Source organism: Cynara cardunculus (assembly GCF_001531365.2).
Source record: "Cynara cardunculus var. scolymus isolate 2C chromosome LG 3, CcrdV1, whole genome shotgun sequence".
Classification (NCBI taxonomy): Eukaryota; Viridiplantae; Streptophyta; class Magnoliopsida; order Asterales; family Asteraceae; genus Cynara; species Cynara cardunculus.
Window position 1 is genome coordinate 30223768 of NC_037530.1, and position 22715 is coordinate 30246482.

The 22715-nt window shown below is 35.4% G+C and overlaps 2 protein-coding genes across 3 annotated transcripts; one reads left to right on the forward strand and one right to left on the reverse strand.

Moving 5' to 3' along the window:
* Positions 1-2695: 2695 nt before the first annotated feature.
* LOC112509925 (transmembrane protein 136-like) lies at positions 2696-4207 on the forward strand. 2 transcript variants are annotated; one of them, XM_025115136.1, is made up of 6 exons: positions 2752-2952; positions 3020-3096; positions 3196-3336; positions 3438-3557; positions 3754-3849; positions 4010-4207. In XM_025115136.1, the coding sequence occupies exons 1-6, from the start codon at positions 2922-2924 to the stop codon at positions 4112-4114; spliced, it is 570 nt and encodes a 189-aa protein (XP_024970904.1). In that variant the 5' UTR covers positions 2752-2921; the 3' UTR covers positions 4115-4207. The 2 variants fall into 2 exon arrangements, with proteins under 2 accessions (XP_024970903.1, XP_024970904.1); XM_025115135.1 differs by having other exon boundaries at positions 2696-3096.
* A 116-nt stretch (positions 4208-4323) lies between these two features.
* LOC112508833 (peroxidase 9-like) lies at positions 4324-6043 on the reverse strand. Its single transcript, XM_025113626.1, has 4 exons — positions 5690-6043; positions 5372-5563; positions 5034-5199; positions 4324-4820 (listed from the first exon to the last, which is right to left on the reverse strand). The coding sequence occupies exons 1-4, from the start codon at positions 5993-5995 to the stop codon at positions 4408-4410; spliced, it is 1077 nt and encodes a 358-aa protein (XP_024969394.1). The 5' UTR covers positions 5996-6043; the 3' UTR covers positions 4324-4407.
* Positions 6044-22715: the final 16672 nt, after the last annotated feature.

Genomic DNA, 22715 nt, shown 5'->3' on the forward strand with positions numbered 1-22715 from the left:
AGGAAAATGAGAGAAAGTGGAAAAAGTCTAAAATACCCTTACTTAACAAGATCTTTTACGACTGTTAAAAGGCAAGGACCAATCTGAACGTTTTTGCAAACCATGATGACCATCTTATATTTCTGAGACTGTAGTGACGAAAAGTTTTATATCCGATAAATTAACCACATGGACCAAATTTGTAGTTTACTCAATTTCTAATTTTCAAAAGAAAATATGAGGAAAAGGGAAAGACTAATTAAAGTGGACACTAAGAAACAAACTAAGAAAATCGACAAACATTATGGACCAGAAATATATTTCACTCTTAAAGAAAAGGTGGACAAACATAGTAAGTTCTGGCAAACCAGAAGTTAGCAATATTGACCATTTTATGATTAGATTGTGGCCACAGTCCATCATGGTTTACTTTCAAGAGAAAGAGAGCGCGATGATTTATTTCGTGAGATATCTGATAAAAGAAAGAGTTATCAAAGACATGAACAAAGATATGAAGAAAGACATTATGCAAAGACTAGAGATGATGTTCAAAGATGTTGGTAACAAATGATGATGTTGAAGGGATGTTAAATATAGCATATTGTTGAATCAATTCATGAATGAGAAGATTTGTTTCCAAATCTTTTGAGTCTAAGCTTGAAAAACCTTTGGATTTAAAGATTGTAGATGTGATGAAGAGATTGTGTTGAATTTTTAAGATTCATTGTTGACTTATCTTTGAAAGAAAGCTCGAATTAGAGTTGTTTAAAGAAAGTTGTTGACAAAATTGGATTTTTTTCACTATATAATGGTAATGAGATTATTACACGTAGTATCAAAGCTTAAAGCCAAATGTCTAAGGTTATATGTTGTCTGAAAAGGATTTACTGAAGATTAGTTGTCTGTTGGAGATTGAAAATTATTCTAAAGCGTCTGAAGATTGTTTCAAAGTGAAGATTTTGATCTGGAAAAAAAATATTTGTTTAAAAAAAAGGGATATTGTTATTTTTCAGGTTCATCCTATACAAAGTTTGATCGTCTTCATTGGGAAGATTGTGTAAATCAAAGATCTATTGAAGAGAAGACATGGATATTTGTTTTGAAGAATGTGATCTCGAATACAATGGGAGAGATTGTTAGGTCAAATATTATTGTATCCGAAATCACCGAGCTTAATGATTGAAGAGGTCAAAGCTTTTAACATCAACATAAAAATCAACATTGTGCTTAATTGTACTTTGACTTGTATGTTTAGTCGATCTTATAAATAACTTTGTAATAGTACTTGTAAGTGAATAGATGCATATTGATTATGTTATATTGTAATATTCAAGAGAGAGAGAGAGAGATTATATAGAGAGAAACATGTATTGAAATAGTTTATCAATATACATGATGATTTGATCTCTAGATTGTTGTTCTTATTGTTTAATTTATTGTTATCTGATTGAAACTGGGTTTAACACTCCCCTCACTGTTGGTCACCATCTTTGACTCCCCTACCCCCCACTTAGCATCACAACGTGTACCCTTATCCCCCAATGAAGTCTCTGGCAAAAATGTATTTCAATCAAATATTTTCTACTCTGATGACCTACACTATCTTCTTATCTGACGCAACTCATCTCTCTACCGACCACAAGCTCCTTTCCAAATCACCCCTTTCATCTACGAGTAGGCGTACCTAATCCATCTCCTCTATATTCTACTCTTCACCATTGTGAGCACTTGCAATTAGGGTTTGGATATGTTTTATATATTGATTTTGTTATGTATTAGGGTTCATTAATTGTCATTTCAGTTAGGGTTTTGGATTTTATTTTGGTTTTGAGTTTTGCTTGGTTTTTGATTTTATTCTCATACTTCAAATATGTTGGAAGAGTTGTGAGTTCTTTTCTTTTAGTATTTAGAAGTAGAGTTAAGTTTGTTTTTTCTTTCTTTCTTTTGTTTGGATTTTGATTTCTTGGTTTTGATAGTGGTTCTACTATCAGTGGCAGCCAGAGGGGATTCACAATCAGGAAGGAGCTCCTAGAGGGATGGGGATGGTCAACGGAGTTGTAGGTGTTGGCCGGCAAAAAAAGAGGTGATTGGGAAGGAGATAGGTGTTGGTCGTCTACCCTCTACGTATGTGTGTCATGAAAAATAAGAGAAAGTGGAAAAAGTCTAAAATACCCTTACTTAACAAGATCTTTTACGACTGTTAAAAGACAAGGACCAATCTAGACGTTTTTGCAAACCATGCTGACCATCTTATATTTCTAAGACCGCAGTGACAAAAAGTTTTATATCTGATAAATTCACCACATGGACCAAATTTGTAGTTTACTCAATTTCTAATTTTCAAAAGAAAATATGAGGAAAAGGGAAAGACTAATTAAAGTGGACACTAAGAAACAAACTAAGAAAATGAACAAACATTATGGATCCGAAATATATTTCACTCTTAATGAAAAGGTGGACAAACACATTTCAGAAGAATTGAGTGAGAATCAAATACTCCAACATACTATACGTATAGTTAACATTGCAGTCGGTTCTCAGAGAAAAAGAAGCATATATAGTTTCAAACCTATAACCCTATATGTTCCATTTATATATGTGTTGGTTAAATGTCCCAATCGTTGTATATATACAGAAATAAATACAGCTAACCTACCTCCTCCCACCAGGCAACCGCATGCATGATCACCAATTAATATGCCGACTTGAATTTAAACCAATAACCTAACTTTTGTCATCCTAAACCTCCTCATTTATTGCTTCTATTGTATTTGCAGTTGTTTGCTTCAATTCACTTTGTTTGTTTGTTTCTACGACTCGATCTTTGGTGTCTGTTATGTTATTTGTCTTAGACACCTCATTACCTGAACTGAGGATCTAGTTGCATTAATAGTTATGGAAGATCATGATAAGGTTTATCTGGTTGTTTCTGGAGTTATCTCATGGACAAGTGCATTCTTGTTAACAAAAAAGGTTTTTCCGAAACGCTCTTTTGATTTCTGTAACCGTATTGTTTCTACAATTCATGCTGTGTTTGCAGTCGTCTTGTCTTCTCTATCTGTTCAAGACTGGAGATGCCCAGTTTGTCCCTTGGCTGCAAACTCTTCCCCTCTTCAGGTTAGAAAAGAGAAGTCCACATCTTCTAGGAATATTTTCTTTATTTCTGCCACAAATCTTGAACTTATAGCAATGTTTTCTTGAATTTTTGACGAACAGATGAGAGCTTTAGCAGTCACTCTTGCTTATTTGATCTATGATTTAGTATGTTGCTTGTTCGACACCAACATAAAGATCGATAACGCGGTTCATCATTTAGTTAGCATTGTTGGAATTGGAGCAGGCCTTGCTTATGAAAAGGTACATTTTTTCTTTTATTTAGATTTGTTTTTTTATGCTCAATTTTTCTCGAAATGAATTTGGGTTTCCATATTTAGAAAGTTGCAATAAATCATGTGTAGTGTGGATCAGAAATGGTAGCTGCATTGTGGATCACAGAGATATCCAGTCCATTTCTCCATTTAAGAGAACTTCTCAAAGAGCTTGGTTATAAAGACACCGATCTCAATTTAGCTGCTGATGTTAGTTTCTTATATTTTCTCAACTCAATATTACTAGTTTGAAAATTTGCAATATATATTTCTTTTCTGGGAAAGTTTTCATGTAACAAAGACATATTGGATCTTTAGCATCACACCATAAAAATGCTGTATGTTTTTTGTTGATTTGTTCCCATAATGATAATGTTCCTCAGTTTCATCTTCATTGAATTTACAGGTTTCATTCGCAGCAATCTTTACATTTGCAAGGATGTGTTTTGGCCCATATCTCTGCTATGTCACACTATCTGCGAACAATCCTTTTCTAATCAAGGTACAAGCTAATGAGTCATTTTTCCAAGAATTCTACGGTATGTATGCATCAGTGAGTTGTACCATAAGGCTCCAAAAGGATGTCGTTTAGACCGTCTGGGGGCCCAACCTTCTTGAACCCTCTAAATTAACTTAATGAGGTTAATATTGAATGTGTGCAGGCAATGGCCTTGGGACTGCAATTGGTCAGTGCTTTCTGGTTCTACAAGATTGTAAGAATGGTGAAACAGAAATTGATTAAGAGATCCAAAACCAAAACCAGTTAGCTCAAGCTCATTAATTATATATGTATACATACAACTCATTCAAGATCTGTATATTTCCTGAATAATGTTTATGAATTTCTACTTTTGGATTAATTATATATAGGTTTAATTTTGCTTGACACCCATAATTTAGTTGAGTCTTTTGGATCCGTTTTCAGCAGAAGATATGTCTAGAAACTTAAAGAAGCCACATTTTCCGTTCAGTAGAAACTAGGGTTTTCAGAATTACAAGGAAATAGATCTAGCACTTGCATTAACCCATATCATACAACTCAAGAATTTTATAGTTATAGTTAGTTAGCCACTCGACAGTTGTTCCTCACTTCACCGTTATAACCAGTGAGGGGATTAATATTTCCCATTTTAACCATTGACCTAGCAAACTGGTCGAAGAAGAGGGCATCATCTTCGGCAAATGCCTTCACCAGAAACATGGTTCCTTCAACATTTCCAGCCAGAAGCACTTGATCAGAAGTTAGAAGTCCTTTTCCCCCCATAATGAGCTTGAAATATATGTTATCGAATCTTGCAGGAGAATCAAAATCTAGAGGAGAAATGTTGTTATCCCCACCGGTTTTTGGGCAAACCGTTTTCAAGTCATTGTAGTATGTTCTCTCTAGAGTTGAATCTGGTTGATCGTTGCCATCTTGATTGTATAGCCTTTGCTTAAATGCAGTGCATCTAGCCATTCCTATTGTATGAGCTCCTTCAAGAAATATATAAGAAGAAAATTAAGAAACCCACAGAGAAGAATACTACACAAATTCACAATCCTGAAATCTAATTAAAATCTAGAATCACCAATGAGATAGAAAGAACGGTCTTTTTTATCTGAAACAGCAACCAACGATCTCCATAGAAGCTAACAAGCCGCTAGCAAAAGAACGGTCTTAACACATCAGTTCTTTTAATTACTAACCAGAAAGAGAGACAAGGTCAACTTCATCAAGGCCTTGGCGCCGGAAAAGTGTTATAAGGATTTGAATGGTAGAGTTCGGTGGAGGAAGGTTGTTGTTTGAGTCCGTGAGACTTGCTTGTCTAGAATCCCTCCTTCCTAACGGTAGTTCCCAGTTCGGTCCACCACTCTGTGATCGATGTTCAATTTTATCAGCAAATCTTCATTAGTGAATAGGGAACTTTGAATTAATCAATCAAGAGTACTACTGCATTTTATTGAGGCTAAAATCTCATTTTAACAATATTTTGGGCTTCTTTATCAAAACACCAAGAAGTACAATATGAAGTTTGAGTGCTTACTAGAACAGTGGAACCTCGAGCAGCAAGGGCAAGAATATCCGCACAAGAAACCGTCTGAGGACATGCTTCTTCCAGCTTAGACTTGATCTCATCGATCACTTCAAATCCTCTAATCGAATTACTATTTGGCACGGAGTTCTTTTCACTCGCAAACATTACACTATCATCCAACAACACAGATGCATCACATCCCTGAGAAAAAGACAACAACAGTTTCATTCACTCTAAGGATTTCTTTTTAAAATTTGGATTGTTAAATTACATTCACGTCAATATCATAACATATAAATGAAGAAAAAAAGTAATAAATATACTTACCTGAACAAAACAATCATGAAAATGAAGCCTTAGTAAAGAAGCAGCCATTCTTGGCTCTTTGGCAATGACCCTCTGAAGGACTGACATGACAATGTCATTAGCTTGAGGACATGAGAAACTGTAGAATTCTGGGAAAAGACCAGTATACCCTTGGCTGCCGCCAAAAGCCCCATCTCCACCACCACCGCTGCCACTACCACCACCAGTGCCACCCCATCCAAAGTTGAAGCCTGGAAAAGCAAAGCATACAGCAGAAGATGAGAGGAAGGCAATTAACATGAAAGTAGCATAGAGAAGGGAAGCCATTGATGAGCCTGGTTAAGAGGGTTTCCTTAATTTGTGAGAAAAGATTGCATGATTGGGAAGCAGAGATGACTGGTTATAAAGAGAGAGCTCAAGCTCAGAAACCAACCACTAATCTCACCAAACCCTCTCCAGGATTAGATACGCAACTGCCACTAATAGGTTGCTATGACCATTTCAAGATGCATACTTACATGACACCCTTTTAGAAGTGTGAAGTATATTGGTATTTGGGTGAAAAGGTGACAAGATTCCAGGGCCATATACGAACAGATCATGATCTTATCGGAGGTACGTTAACGTTAAAGGCGAGTTCTAGTTAGCAACAACACAAATTGAGAAGAAAATGATTAAACAAACCAGTTAGAATGTGATACCAAGATTGAAAAGAAACAAAAATCGTATATAATAATTTTTACAGAGTGGTTATAATTTCAGTTTTACCTGCTCCAAAATCAAATCTGGATCTTGATATGTCATCCTTTTGACTTAGAATTGATCAAATTTGGCATATATACCTTGTTGGAAATGTGTATCACCTCAACATTTTTAGGGTTGCATTGCATTTCTTGTGTTTGAATTACTCAAAAATTTGCAAATGGATTTTGTGAAAATGAGCAGGTTGGATTGGGTAACTTGGTAGATCATTGTATTAGACCTTTATACCGTTTACCATCATCATGAGTATGACAAATTATATGTTCTAAAGATAGATATGTGATACTTAGGGTTCGTTTACTAAATGCTTACCCATTAAGTACTTACCGGACAATTTTCCTCACTGGATGAATATGACAAGAGCCAAAAATCTTATCCAGTAACAGCGATGATAAGAATGGAGAGTCTTACCCGGTAAATTGTTGCATAAGATACATTTTGATGTACTACAATTTTATCTGATAAAATAAATTATAGTGTTGACTCTTACTATAAGTACTTACCGGGTAAGCATTTGGGTAAACGGACCCTTATAATCGAATCCTAAATCTGTCATTTAACGTTGATCTTGTATTTGTATGAATTAATTATCAAAGTAACATGTAACAAGGCTTTCATCAATTACAAATCAATTTGTAAATGCGATATTATTATGGCATTGTGGACCCACCCTTAATTTAAATTTATAAATTTTCAATTTTGTTTCGTTTATGATTTAAATTATATATCAAATAGTTATTTCATTTAGCAAATTACAAAGTTTATTATATAAAATTGTGTTTACAGAAGGCAAAAAAAAAAAAAACTAAGTGTCTTAATAGACTACTTTATAAAACTTAAGCTTACATGACCATGCATATATATGTCATATATAAGAGTGTTGTAATACATTAACAAGACGCTTTTGAGCGTCTTAAATAGTAATGCGTCTTTTTATAGCTTGTGTTTGTAGGCAATTTTTTAAATAATGTCATTTGAAAATTTAGTGTGACGCTTTATCTTAAAAGCGTCTTAAAAACTATTTTAGACACCCAACGGCATAATATAAACCTATTGACAACACTTTTACATACGACATGTATATGTTTGGTTCTATAAACTTCAGTCATATAAAATAGTTTATTAAGATACTTAGAAATTTTTGGCGTTCCAAAAATTCAGTTTTTATTATAAGAGTATTATGTTTTAATATTAATTACTAAAATGAAACCTTAACATAATTACATAAATAACAAAAACTACGTAAATAAAAGATTTATAATTAGTTTTAACAAATATGAATCTAAACTACTTGAAGGTTTTAATTATTAACATCTATATTATATTATAAAGTATTTGAGAAAAACTTTTTAAAACCACTGTTTATTGATGCATATTACTTAAAATTCAAGATTACACGTAAATTATGTATGAATACAACTTATTAAATCTCTATGATTGAATTCGTGTAACTAAGTTTAGATAAAAATAATTAAATACAGAATAAACTTCTCATATTTTAAATATAAAAAAATATATAATTAGGATAATTATTGAGTTTAAATAAAATACTTAATTGTTATTTTTATAAAAAAATATATTATTAAACCAAAATAACTTCGTTATTAAACCTAAATTAAGTTATAATAAAAAAATGAATTAAAGAAATTACACAAAGATGGAAAAATTCTAAATAGTTAGTTTAGTATTAATATCAATATATTTTTCTCAAAATTTTATGATATCTTTATTATTTATATTCTATTCAAATATAAAAACATTATCAATTTCTCAAAACCACATAAACCATATTATAATATCGACATAAACAAAAAAAAAAAATATATTAAAATTGAGATGTATTCGTTGCATTACGCGAGTACCCTTCTAATTATTATTAAATGGAATTTATTTTTATTAAATGATTAAAATATTTATGTAAAATTAAGTTGTTGATGTGACAACTTTGAGAAAGTGGTTTGTAATTGTGTCGATATAATTATAAAAAGCTCACCTAACGCAATTAAACTCTCTAAAACCATTGCATGTATAATTGATGGTATTTTAGAGTATATAAGGGAAAAGCATGCATTTTTATAAAATATTAAGGGGTTGTTTATCAAATTCTTATCCGAATAAGTGTTCATCAATAAAGTTCAATGTTATCATTTACTTACCAAATAAGATTTTAATCCACCAAAATGGTATCGTATGCAACCATTTACCTGGTAAGTGTTAACCGTGGTAAGGTAATCACACTCACTTATCAGGTAAGATTCTAGATCATTTTCTTAGCTCTTACCAGATAGGATTCTTGATCCTTATCGTAATCATCCAATAAGGTAACGTGACTTGGTAAGCAATTACCCATATAAGCGTTTGGTAAATGCTCCATAAGATTATTAAGTTCTTTTTATGAGAAACTTGGTATTTTACCTTGAATTTTATATGAAATAATATGTTTTTTACTTTTATATCTTATATAATAATTAATATGTATATGTATATATGGGACCCACAAAATAGGTTCTCATAAAAACTACCATTGTACAGTTTTATATAGGTTTATTGATTTGATAACTTGGAAGTGATATGACAAAAAAATATGTTTTCACAACCTCCATGAGAGATGATCTTAGAGGTTGTTTGGTTGGTTTTTCATTAAATTTTGTATGGATAAAAATGTTTGTATGGATTAATCTGTTCAAATAGATTGAGAAGATTTTTGTTTATAAGGGTTTTTTCATTGATGGAAGGAATGTTTTTTGATAATTGGGAGGGACAAGTTTAGAAATACTTGGCTTTTTACTTAAAAATTCGTCTTAAAACCTTACTGAATAAGTCACTTTCTATATCATTAAACTATTATCAAACAATCATTTATAACTAGCCGAATAAATAACCGAATAAGTTGTGAGCTAATTAATCTCTTCAAATTCACTAACAAACGTACCTTTAGAATCGCTTAAAATGGATCCAAGTCAAAAGGATCGAGCCCACAAATACTCATTTTCTCCATTCTTTTATATGCTACTACAAAAAATAATATCAAAATAAACGAGAGCTTGACTCTAAAGGTCAAAAGTACAAGGAGGTCTAGGTTCAAATCAAAGGAGGAATAAAAATCCCCTTGTGGCCACGGAGGTTCGAATGCGATGACTCTGGACTATCTGCAAAGTAGGTGACCGCCCCAGGATTAGTCGGCTCGCATAACGGGTTGAATATCCAGGTTAATAAAAAAATATCAAAACAACCAACGTAATGAATTACATCCAAATAATATCACCAACAATAATATTCCTTTTCAAATTCAAAATTTGGATTTACATGAAAATCTCAAAAACAACATATTTTCTTGTTTAAGACATAAAAAGGTAACGTAGAAAATACTCTGTGTCAAATATGGAAATCTTAAAGATGTTTATATACATGATATTATTAAAATCATACAAGGATGAAATTAATGGGTATACATGGGATAGGGAAGCTAATAACGGTGGGGTGAGAAAGGGGTAGGGGTGAGGAAAAAGCTTGTAATATGTAATGATACGATCATATAACAAGTATATAGGGTCGTACTTGAAAGTCAGGTTGTAATATGTTATAAAAATTGTATTTGATTTATTTTTATTAAATGATTGAAATATTATGTAAAATTAAGTTGTTGATGTGACAACTTTGAGAAAGTGGTTTGTAATTGTGTCGAAGATAATTATAAAAAGCTCACCTAACACAATTAAACTCTCTAAAACCATTGCATGTATAATTGATGGTATTTTAGAGTATATAAGGGAAAAACATGTATTTTTATAAAATATTAAGGGGTTCTTTATCAAATTCTTATTTGAGTAAGTGTTTGTCAGCAAAGTTCAACACTATCATTTACTTACGGAATAAGATTTCAATCCACCAAAATGGTATCATATGCAACCATTTATCCGGTAAGTGCTAACCGTGACAAGAGTCATCGCGCTCACTTACCAGGTTAGACTCTAGATCATTTTCTTAGTTCTTACCAGATAGGATTCTTGGTCTTTACCATAGTCATCCAGTAAGGGAATATGACTTGATAAGCGATTACTCAGGTAATGTGATTTGATAAACGATTATCCAGGTAAATGTTTGGTAAACGGCCCCTAAGATTTTTAAGTTCTTTTTATAAGAAACTTGGTACTTACCTTGAATTTTATATGAAATAATATTTTATATATTCTTTTACTACCACTGTACAGTTTTATATAGGTTTGGTAAACGGCCACAAAATAGGTTCTCATAAAAACTACCATTGTACAGTTTTATATAGGTTTATTGATTTGACAAGTTGGAAGTAATATGACAAAAAAATATTTTCACAACCTCCATTAGAGATGTTTTTAGGGGTTGTTTGGTTGGTTTTTCATTAAGTTTTGTATGGATAAAGATGTTTGTATGGATTAGTGGATTAATCTGTCCAAATAGATTGGAAAGATTTTTGTTTATGAGAGTTTTTTCATTGAAAGAAGGAATGTTTTTTCATAATTGGGAAGGACAAGTTTGGAAATATTTGGCTTTTTACATAAAAATTCGTCTTAAAACCTTACTGAATAAGTCACTTTCTATATCATTAAACTACTACCAAACAATCATTTATAACTAGCCGAATAAATAACCGAATAAGCTGTGAGCTAATTAATCTCTTCAAATTCACTAACAAACATACCCTTAGGTGGCGTTTGGTTCGCAGAATGTTTTTGGATGAAATGGAATTTGTTAAAGGAATTTGACTTTGAAGGAATTGGAATGGAATGTTGTCAGGTTTGACCACCTGTTTGGTTGGCAGACATTGAAATGGAATCTATTAAGGAATTGGAATCCTTCTGTTTGGTTCACAGAATGTAGCTTTAGAATTAAAATAAAATTTTGGTAAATGACCAAAATGCCGTTTTTTGAAAATTTTAATTTTTTAAAACTAAAAATACTTTAATAAAATAATTATTTAATATGTAAAACAATATAAAATACACAACCCAAATATAATCATAAGCCAAACGACGTTACTAAATCGACGGTGGTCGACGGTGGTCGACGGTGGTTCAGATTGATGGTGGTCCACAGTGGTTCAGATGGTGGTGGTCCGCAGTGATTCAGACCGATGGTGATCCGCAGTGGTTCAGATGGAGGTGGTTAGCGGTGGTTCAAATAGGCGGTGGCGGCGGCGGTGGCGGTGGCGGCGGTGGTTGTTCAAATCGGTGGTGGTCGGCGGTGTCCGATGGTGATTCAGATCAATGGTAGTCGTCAGTGGTTGGCAGTGATATAGATCGATGGTGGTCCGTTGTTGTTCAGGTGACGATGGTCAGATGTGGTTCAGATCGGCGATGGATCATATCGATGATGGTCAATGGTGGTTTAGATCGACGGTGCTTTAGAGCGGTAGTAGTTGGCGGTGGTTCAAATCGATGGTGGTCCGTGGTGGTTCAGATGACGATGGTCGACAGTGGTTCAGATCGGTGGTGATCCACGGTGATTCAGATGGCGGTTATCGTTGGAGGTTCAGATTGACGGTGAATCAGATCAGTAGTGGCTCAGATCGGTGGTAGTGGTCGACGATGTTCAGATCGGTGGTAGTCGACGGTGGTCGACGATGGTTCAGATCGGTGGTGGTGGTCAGCGTGGTTTAGATCGATGGCGGTCCATGGTGGTTCAGATGGTGGTTATCGGTGATGGTTCAGATTGACGGTGAATCAGATCAGTGGTGGCTCAGATCCGCGGTGGTTCAGATTGACGGTGAATCAGATCAGTGGTGGCTCAGATCGGCGGTGGTTCGGATCAGTGGTAGTCGGCGGTGGTTCTGATCAATGGTGGTCGACGGTGGTTCAGATCGGTGGTAGTCGGTGGTGGTGGTCGGCGGTGGTGGTTTAGATCGGTGGTAGTCGGTGGTGGTCGGCGGTGGTTCAGATCGGTGGAGGTGGTCGGCGATGGTTCAGATCGGTGGTGGTGGTCGGCGGTGGTGGTGGTCGGCGGTGGTTTAGATCGGTGGTGGTGGTCGACGGTGGTTCAGATCAATAGTGGTCGAGAGGTGGTCGACGATGGTCATATTGAGTTTTATGAGAATATAATCTATTAGGTTAAGGGCATATTTGGTATAATGAAGATAGAGATTCCATTCCATCAAAATACCATGTAGTTGCTAAGGAATGTTAAAATCCTTTATCCATGGAATTCATAGAAATCTGAAGATTCCTTCCGCTGAAAAGAATGAACCAAACGAAGGAAATGAATCTAGTCAAAGGAATTCAACATTCCAATTCCTTCAAATTCCTCCAGAATCTGCAAACCAAACGCCACCTTAGAATCGCTTAAAATGGATCCAAGTCAAAAGGATCGAGCCCACAGATACTCATTTTCTCCATTCTTTTATATGCTACTACAAAATAATATCAAAACAAACCACAAGGGTGATGCCTGATTGGTTTGAGCTTGGCTCCAAAGGTCAAAAGTACCAGGAGGTCTCAGGTTCAAATCCCAGGAGGAATAAAAATTCTCTTATGGTCATGGAGGTTCAAATGCGATGACTCTAAACTATCTGCAAAGCATGTGACCGTCCTGAGATTAGTCGGCTCGCATAGCGGGTTGGATATCCAGATTAATAAAAAAAATATCAAGACAACCAAAATAATGAATTACATCCAAATAATATCACCAACAATAATATTCCTTTTCAAATTCAAAATTTGGATTTACATGAAAATCTCAAAAACAAATATTTTCTTTTAAGACATAAAAAGGTAACGTAAAAAATACTCTGTGTCAAATATGAAAATCTTAAAGATGTTTATACATGATATTATTAAATCAGACAAGGATGAAATTAATGGGTATACATGGGATAGGGAAGCTAATTATGGTGGGGTGAGAAAGGGGTAGGGGTGAGGGAAAAGCTTGTAATATGTAATGATACGATCATATAGCAAGTATGTAGGGTCGTACTTGAGAGTCAGGTTGTAATATAGAAAAGTGGAATTGGTGGGTCATGACTATGTACTAGAAACGGGTTAACAGAACCCGGTTAGCACAACAGATGGTTCCAAATTTACAACTGATTAGCATTTTACGGGAGTCGATTACAAACACGAGTGGTACATGGTTGTAACACCCGGTCTACTTCTATTTCATGACTCATGAGTTGATTCATTTTTTAATTTGATGTATATGTTTCGAAATGAAGCATGGTTATGTTTAGGATCTGCTTTCACTTATCATTCTGTATATTGTACATGATTTTATAGTAAATCTTGTTTATATTTCACATCTTCGTACAAAAATTGTTCAAAGTATCTTGAACACCATTCGGCATTCCTAAATCCTAATGAAATATGGGTCATTTTGATTTCTAAACAGGTGCGGATTTATCAAGGATCAAGTGATGGTTCATACCACCATTGATATCATCGGGCATAGTGTAATATATATATATATATACACACACACACATACATACATACACATACACATACATTCATTTAGAAGTTTTATTTTCCGTTATTATTACAAAAAGATTCTTTAACTGTCAAGTTTCAACATATTTTTATTGATTATAGTATTTATTATCTTTCACAATCAGTAGTTTTGCAGAACATTTATACAATCTTTAACCAGTTAGATGAAATGTTGTTCATCAATAGGTATAATTTTTATAACTTCGATTTTATCATCACAAAGCAATAATTATGTTTTTTTGTAATCGCTATTCAAAATTTGAAGTCCTTTTACACAAGAAAACTAAACATCCCAATCAAAACCGTCATGGAAGTTTATCTTAACAAGTTTTAACTTGTAGACAAAAAGTATATGTTTATAATGTGTTTTCCGAAGCTTGAGATATTACATCTTTGAGTTAATTAAACACGTTTTTTTTTTCTAAAGAAACGAACATTCATTTGTTTAATATACCAAGTCAAGATTGTCACGATATTAAAATATAATCAACGCTTTCAAATTTTACATGAAAATAATACAATTCTCTTCTCAATATTAACGTTTATAAAAATTTCAAAATTCGAGATTTATACTTTATCTTCTTCCTTTTTTATATTTTAGCGTACATCTTAACATAGCTATGGAACAAAAAGAACTCCAAAATCTCTACCTTAACATAGCTGTTGAAAATGCTGCTAAATTATTTTATTAGTCACTTAATTTTCTTTTTATAATCATGTATTATGTAATCTTATACATGTATATTATGTTAGATTTGTTACAACATAAATAGGTTATCGTCACTAAGACAGATCAACCTTGTTTTGAGTTTCCATACCTATAGTGATTCTCGATATCTTTTGTCAATAAAATTTCATCACGTGTCACCACGATAAAAATCTACTTTATATAACTGGAGTTTATAAAACCAAACAATTAATTGTGTTTTATGTAAAAACGTTGCAATAATATAAATGAATAAGACGTTTTTGAATGTCTTAACAGGTTTTGTATGATTGTCTTTCAAAAAAAACAAGTTTCTTATGACATTTTTGAAATAAGTGTCCAAAAAAGATTATATGATACTATTTTTAAAAAAATGTTCTACAAAAATATGTGTTCTAAGGCATTTCTTTAAAGACTACTTATTTTATTTGAACAACATATTTTTGAGTATAAATATCTAATAAGAAACACAGTTTCGTATGGTTAATTTCCTTACCATATATTCCTTTCCATTTTTCTTCGAGTTGTGTTTCTTGCCACGAGTTTATATCCTTCGACTGTTTGAAAATTGTGATACAAAAGAAGAAAAAAGTTAAGGGTTTATGGACGTCCACGAAAAGGAAAATCAGTCTTGACATTCGCTCCAATTCCAGAGATACAATAGAAACATCTTCGCAAAGTGGCATGATCGTGTTGTATATAGGGGCACGGTCATGGAAAGCGATGAATACCAAAATCGCTAATTTTATGATTCGGATAAATGTTATGATTTGACGCAGTAGAAAGTGAGGAAAGATCGACAAACGTCTATACCTTTAACGATTGAGAATTACAAACAGCTCAAGAGAAACTCTCAAAGAGAAAAACTTTTAATAATTGATAATATGAATGATAATATGAAAAATAATGAAAGCAACAATCGCTATTTAGAGTCCAAACTAGCTCAAAGGTAACCATTAAAACTAAATTCGAACTAATTCAAATCTAAGTATGATACTATCAAAGTAATTGAAGATAAAGGAAGAAAAACGAATAGGATATCAGCTTAGATCAACAATAGGTCCGCCTGGAGCGCGTAGGCGACTTGTCGCGTGGCTACCCGCGGTAGTCACTGTTTCTTCCTTTGATTCCAGTAGCCAACACGAATATTTCGGCTACTTTAGTCATGTGGAAAGTCGAGGTAGACACTGTTTGTGCCTCTTTGAGATTTTGAGTTGGTCCTTGATCATACTCGCGAGTCTCTTCATATCAGTCTCCTCTGCTTCGGAAGAAATCGACCCGAGTTCTCTTCTAAAGGGATTGCTTCGTTCGTGTGATACTCGTAGATATCGGCTACGTTGAACATGTTGGAAATGTGCAATGATTTGGGAAGAATGATGACATAGGCATTGTCATTGATCTTTTACGTTATTCTGTATGGTCCATATTTCCTTGGTTGGAGTTGTCAGTGAATACCGACGGGGAACTGTTCTCTATGAAGGAACACCATCACTTTGTCTCCCTCGTTTAAGATCTTTTTCCGGGATGTTTGTCGGACGCCTCTTTGTTCTTCAATCCGATTTCTTCAAATTGAGCTTTGACAACCTCTTTCGTTGCATTAATTTCTTGAGCCATGTTTCATGCCTCTATGGCTCTATGCTAACTCTGGGATCTCGGGGCAGCTTAATCAAGTCAAGCTCAAGCACGTGCATCGAGCTGATGTATAGACCAAGGAGAAGAGAGAGTGACTAGTGGCAGTGGAATGGTGTTATCGTAGGCGAATTCAATCTGGGCTAAGGCCACATCTCATTGCTTCGACTTGTCACCCACACACCTCAGAGCATACTCCTTAAAGCCCGGTTAGTAACTTTCGTTTGGCCACCAGTTTGGGGGTGAGTGGTGATACTTTTCTTTAAAGTTGTCACATATGTTCACCAAAGTGTAATCCAAAAGTGGCTAAGGAACTTGGTGTCTCGATCGGAAGTGATCGACTTTGGAACACCATGTAGTTGCACCACTTCTTTGAAGAAAAGTTTCGTTATATTTCTTGCATCGTCGGTCTTCTTGCAAGCGATAAAGTGGCTCATTTTCAAGAAACGGTCAACCACTATGAATATGGAATCCACTCCTCTTTGGGTGTAGGCAAGGCCCAAAACGAAATCCATAGAAAGATCTTACCAAATGTCTTCGGAAATTGGTGGAGGCATGTAGAGACCGGTGTTTTGTGACCGACCCTTTACGGTTTGGCAAGTGTAACACATTCTCACAATAGCTCCTGCATCCCTCCTTCGGTGTGGCCAATAGTACCTTTTTCCAAGCTAGTAAAGGTCTTCTCTCGCCCGAGATGCCCACTTAGCCCACCTCCGTGTAGGTCTCTAATTATTTTTTCTCGTAAGGAGGAGTCAGGAATGCACAATTGGTTACCTATAAAGAGGTAACCATCTTGTTTTTTCTCGCCCAAGATGCCCACGTAGCCCACCTCCGAGATGGTTACCTCTTTAAAGGCAACCAATTGTGCATATAAAGACGTGTACTTTAATGACATAGATATCATCATTAGGGGTGTATTGTTGCACTTCCTTCACATATCTTTAACGTCACCATCTTCATCATAAAGTTCTATCAGGGCCTGGAAACCAACAATTTCATGCGACAAGATAATGAGTAAACAGGCCCTTCTACTATGTGCATTAGCCACTTTGTTGAGAATACCAGATTTGTGTTTGATCACAAAGGGAAATTTTGTAGAAAACTTATCCAACGAGTGTGCATCTTGTTGGTCGTTTTCTAACTGTAAATGAATTTTAGAGCTTGATGATTGTTGAACAAAACAAACTCCTTTTGAACCAAGTAATGTTGCTATTGTCGTAAAGCTCAAATCACTACATAGAACCCTTGACTGTACCTGCTCCACTTTTGTCGGGCCTTGCTCAATTTTTCACTAAAAATATGATCTTCCTTTTTTCTTGGGATAGGACAAAGTCGATCCCAATGTCTCTTGTGCTACATTCCACCTCGAAAATCTTCTTGAAATCTGGCAAGGCTAGAACGGGTGCAGTGCTAAGTATTTCCTTGATTAAGGCAAAACTTTCTTCTTGTTCGGGCCCCATTGGAACTTCCCTTTCTTCAAGAATTTTGTGATTGGCGCGGTAACGGTGCTAACATTCCAGAAAAATCTCCAATAGAAAATGGCTAAACCATAGAAGCTTCGGACATCGGTAACCATCTTCTGTGTTGGTCACTCTCGAGTGGCTTTTACCTTTTCTTCATCTACCTCGATTCCATTTTCAACGACTATGAAACCAAGGAACAAAAGCTTGTTGGTACAGAAAGTACACGTCTTTAAATTAATATAAAACTTGTTTCTTGTAGGGCCGTCAAGACTCGGTGGAGATGATCACGATTCTCGAGGGGGTTTCGGCTATAAATGAGCATATCATCAAAGTACACCACTACAAAAGTACCAATAAAAGGACGCAGTAGCAGATTCATTGTCCTCATGAGCGTGCTTGGTGTGTTGGAAGTGTCGAATAACATGACTAGCCACTCATAGAGTTCGAATGATGTTTTGAAAGTGGTCTTTCATTCGTCACTCAGTCGAATACGGATCTGGTGATAATCGCTTCTAAGATCGATTTTGGAGAATATGTGGAACCGTACAATTCATCGAGTATTGAGAAACTGATATTTAATGGTGATCTTATTAATGGCTTGACTATCAATACACATCTTCCGTTGATTGTTCTTTTTCAGTACTAAAAGCACAGGAAATGCACACGGGCTCAAGCTCTCACGAATAAAAACCTTTTTTAACAAGTCTTCTACTTGTTCTCTTAGAATTTCCTTCTCCTTTAGACTCATCCGATAATGGGGCAGATTGGCAAACTAGCCCTTGAAAAGAGATCGATTTGGTGCAGAATATCTCTCATGGGAGGTAGTTCGAAAGGTAAGTCGCCTGAAATCAGATCTTTAAAGTCTTCTAACATTTTGTTAACTTCTTTCGGAACCTTGTTCTCGATTTTTTCTGCCATTATTATTCCTTTGACAACGATAAGAAAAAAGAGTTCGTAGTTTTTAGCATCTTCCTCCATCTCTTGCTCACTACTAGTCATGATTAAGAAGTTGTCGCTTTTCTTATCGGAAATCTTTTCAAAGCTATTAATGGGTGCCATGGCGATCTTTCGATCTCCCTAACGGAAGAGCATAACGTTGTCTCGTCCCTTGTAAGTGGCATCATTATCAAATTGCCAATGTCGTCCCAATAGAATGTGGAAAACATCCATGTCAAGTACATCACATAGAACCTCTTCTCGATAATGCTTGTCAATTGAGATGGGTAGCCGACAAGTTTGTGTAATCCTAACTTATGGGCCCTTCTTGACCCACCCAAGAGAATAGGTGGCCTCATGGGTTGAGTGGGTAGGCTAAGATAATCGACCAATTTATGAGATACAAGGATTTCACAACTTCCTTTATGATAATGAGATTACATATCTTTTTATGGACCGAACAATGAGATCAGAAAGATTTTTCCATTGTCCTTCTTCCTTAGATGAGAAGAATACTCGTTGGAGTACAATGTTAATCTTATCTCTGAAATCTTCTTCAGCAAATTCAACGCCATCATAGTCCTCACCTCGTCCACTTTCTTTGTTGTCTACTAATCCAACTGTCCTTCGGTTAGTGCATTCATTGGATCTATGATCGAATTGACTACATCAGTAGCACTCAAGATCCATTGGCTTGGGGTACGGATTAGGGGTCTTTGGATGAACCGTCTTCCCTTGCGATCCACTACCAGAGCTATCATGGTTGGTTCGAGGAGGGGGATTGGTTTCTCAAAGAGTTGTAACTCCTTTCTTTTTATCGGCAGTGGGAATTGGAGTCCAGGACTTCCTTGATCTTGTCAGTAGGAAGATTGGGTGCGAGTGGACTTCTCTATTAACTCAGCTTTCAATACCAAGCTCGAAGTTTCAGTGACGATCCACACGGTTTGAAGCCCAAACTTGTCTTGAAATTGATGTCTTTCATCCTCTTACATATCGAGCTATCTGTTGTCCTTCCAATTCTCCGATTTTGTTATGCTTGGAGAGGCGTAGGAACTCCATAGTATATTCAGTTACAGACTTTGTTCCTTGATTGCATCCAAGGTACATCTTATAGAGAATTGCTCATAGTATTCAGGTAGGAAGCACGCCATCATGAGTTGCTTCATTCTTCTCCATGATTGTGTCGGCCCTTTTCGTTGTCCCTGCCTTTGTACCATAAGTTTGTCCCACCAAACGACGACGGTGTTTTTTAGTCAAAAAGCAACCATCTTTATTTGTTTCTACTTGGGAACTTCAAGGAATCGATCGACTTCGATTTTCTAGTTTAAGAATTCCTCTACTCCCATTGTTTCGTAGAAAATCAGAATATCCACCTTCCTCTGATAATTGTGATCGTTCCTTTTTGGGCTTGGTGGTTCGGCTTCCTCCTCCTCTTCGGGTTTGGAGCTTGAGATGTTAATCCGGCTACGTTGTTGCCTGCGGAACCATAATCGGTTCTTCACGTCTTTCCCTCCTCGGGTGAGGCCCGTTGTTGGGTCGAACGTAGTTTCTGTTAACAGCCTTTGGCAAATCAATGCGGTAATGGCCGCAGTCATTTGGGTTATATCTGCTTGGTAGACGGTTGTTTATCCGCCATGATTAGTGAAAAGGATAGGCGAATCCTTCTCTGATACCAACTGATGCAGTAGGAAGTGCGGAAGGATTGACAAACATCTAAACCTTTTAATGATTGAGAATTACGAACTAGTAAAACTCAGAAAACTCAAGAGAAACTCTCGAAGAGAACAACTTTTGATAATTGATAATCTAAAAAATAATGAAAGCATCAATCCATATTTATAGTCCAAACTAGCTCAAAGACAACTATTGAAACTAATTTAAATCAAAATATGAAACTATTAAAGTAACGGAAGATAAAGCAACTGAAAATAAAGGAAGAAAAACAAATAGGATATCAACTTAGATCAACGGTGGGTCCACCTGGGGGAGGAGGGCGACCTGTCCTGTGGGTTTAGTCGTGTGGCTACTCGCGGTAGCCACTGTTGCCTTTGATTCCAGTAGCCGACCCGACTTTTCCGACGACTTCAGTATGTGGAAAGTCGTAGTAGACGTTGTTTGTGCCTCTTTACGATTTTGAGTTGGTGCTCGATCGTACTTGCGAATCTCTCTATATACTGATTCTCTGGGTTTCTTATATAAATATACTGTTGGAAATTTTTAAGTAGAAAATGTGATTTTTTACTAACTTTGGGCACATTTAACTACATGTATATGGTTTAATTTTAATTGACTCTTAGTGGGTTTACGTTCTTCGTTATGAGAGCTTCGAAACAATATATAATGTGTCCAAAACCGAGTATGTGTGAATGAGATATCGAGGCTCAAAGTTGGGTACTTGGGATGACATAAAAGGAAGGTCTAGACTACTTTGATACATATTCGCCAGTAACGCGAATAACATCCATTAGATTGGTGCTTGCTATTGCAGCTATTAGAAACCTGCAAATACACCAAATGGATGTGAAAACTGCTTTTTTGAATGGAGATTTGGAAGAAGAAATCTATATGGAGCAACCAGAGGGATTTGTTGCCCCAGGGCAAGGGAACAAGGTCTGTAAACTTGTTAAGTCTTTGTATGGCTTAAAGCAGGCTCCAAAGCAATGGCATCAAAAGTTTGATCAAGCCATGTTGCAAAGAGGTTTTAAGATAAATGAGTGTGATAAGTGTGTCTATGTGAAAAACACCTCTCATGGTTATGTCATCTTATGTTTATATGTTGATGATATGCTTATCATTGGCAGTGATGACAAAATGATAAGGTCCACGAAGGATATGTTGAAATCTAAATTCGACATGAAAGACATGGGTTTAGCGGATGTGATTCTTGGAGTCAAGATCACGAGAACTCAAAATGGCTTGGTGTTGAGTTAAACCCATTACGTGGACAAGATTCTTGAGAAGTTTAATAAGGAAGACACTAGTATAGCTAGAACTCCGATTAATACTAGTCAACATCTATCTAAAAATATAGGGGATAGTGTCGCACATGTGGAATACTCAAGAATCATTGGTAGTCTGATGTATCTAATGAGTTGTACTAGACCTGACTTAGCGTATGTTGTGAGGAGGCTAATTAGGTATACTAGTAATCCAGTTCTGAACACTCGAAGAGTGTTACTAGATTATTGAGGTACTTAAGATACACACGTGAGTATGGACTACATTATACCAGACATCCAGCTGTGATTGAAAGATACAGCGATGCGAATTGGATATCTGATATAAAAGATTCCAGATCTACAAGTGGATATGTGATATGTGTTGAGAATTTAACACATAACGCGCTCTTTTTAGGACTTTTTAGTTACAATAATTTATTTTCATTCCCAAATTGAGTCTTTTTCATTTATTTCTTTATACTTTTGTTATTATGAAGCTAAATGTTGTGGTTGACTTGATGGCATGCAAAATTGAAGCTAATTAGGAGTTTTTGTGAAAACAGCAAATGCTACAGCATTGGTGCAGCGTTGGCCTGGGTCTTGCACGACTTTTTGGAGGGCTTAATGAACAAGACGTTGGTTTTTTGGAGGTGGAGTACAGCTGTAAATGGGCTGGATTTTTAGTAGAAAATCAGATGTACTCTCTAGTTAAGCTTGTGTACTCTCTAGTTTGCTTTATGTACTTTGTAGTTGAACTTTAATTTTGTATTGTACTTTTTAGTTAAAGCTTTAGTTGTATTGTAACTAGTGTGGTTAACTTAGCCTCCAAGATTAGTTCTTTTGTCTTTTAGTGCCCATTTTGGGTATAAAAAGGAGGCTAGAGTTACCATTTTACATACACAATTAATCCATAATACTTTGGATTCTCTCTTTTCTCCCAACTTTTCTCCCAACTTCTCTTCCTTTTCCTTTAAGTCTTCTTCAAGTTCTTCAAGTTCATCTTCATCTTTTTATTTATTTACTTTCTTGTCTTTTATTTTCCGCTATTTATATTMTCATCTTTACATTTCCGTCATTTACATTACGCTATTTACATTCCGTCATTTATTTTACGCTATTTACATTCTCGTCATTTACATTCCCGTCATTTACTTTATT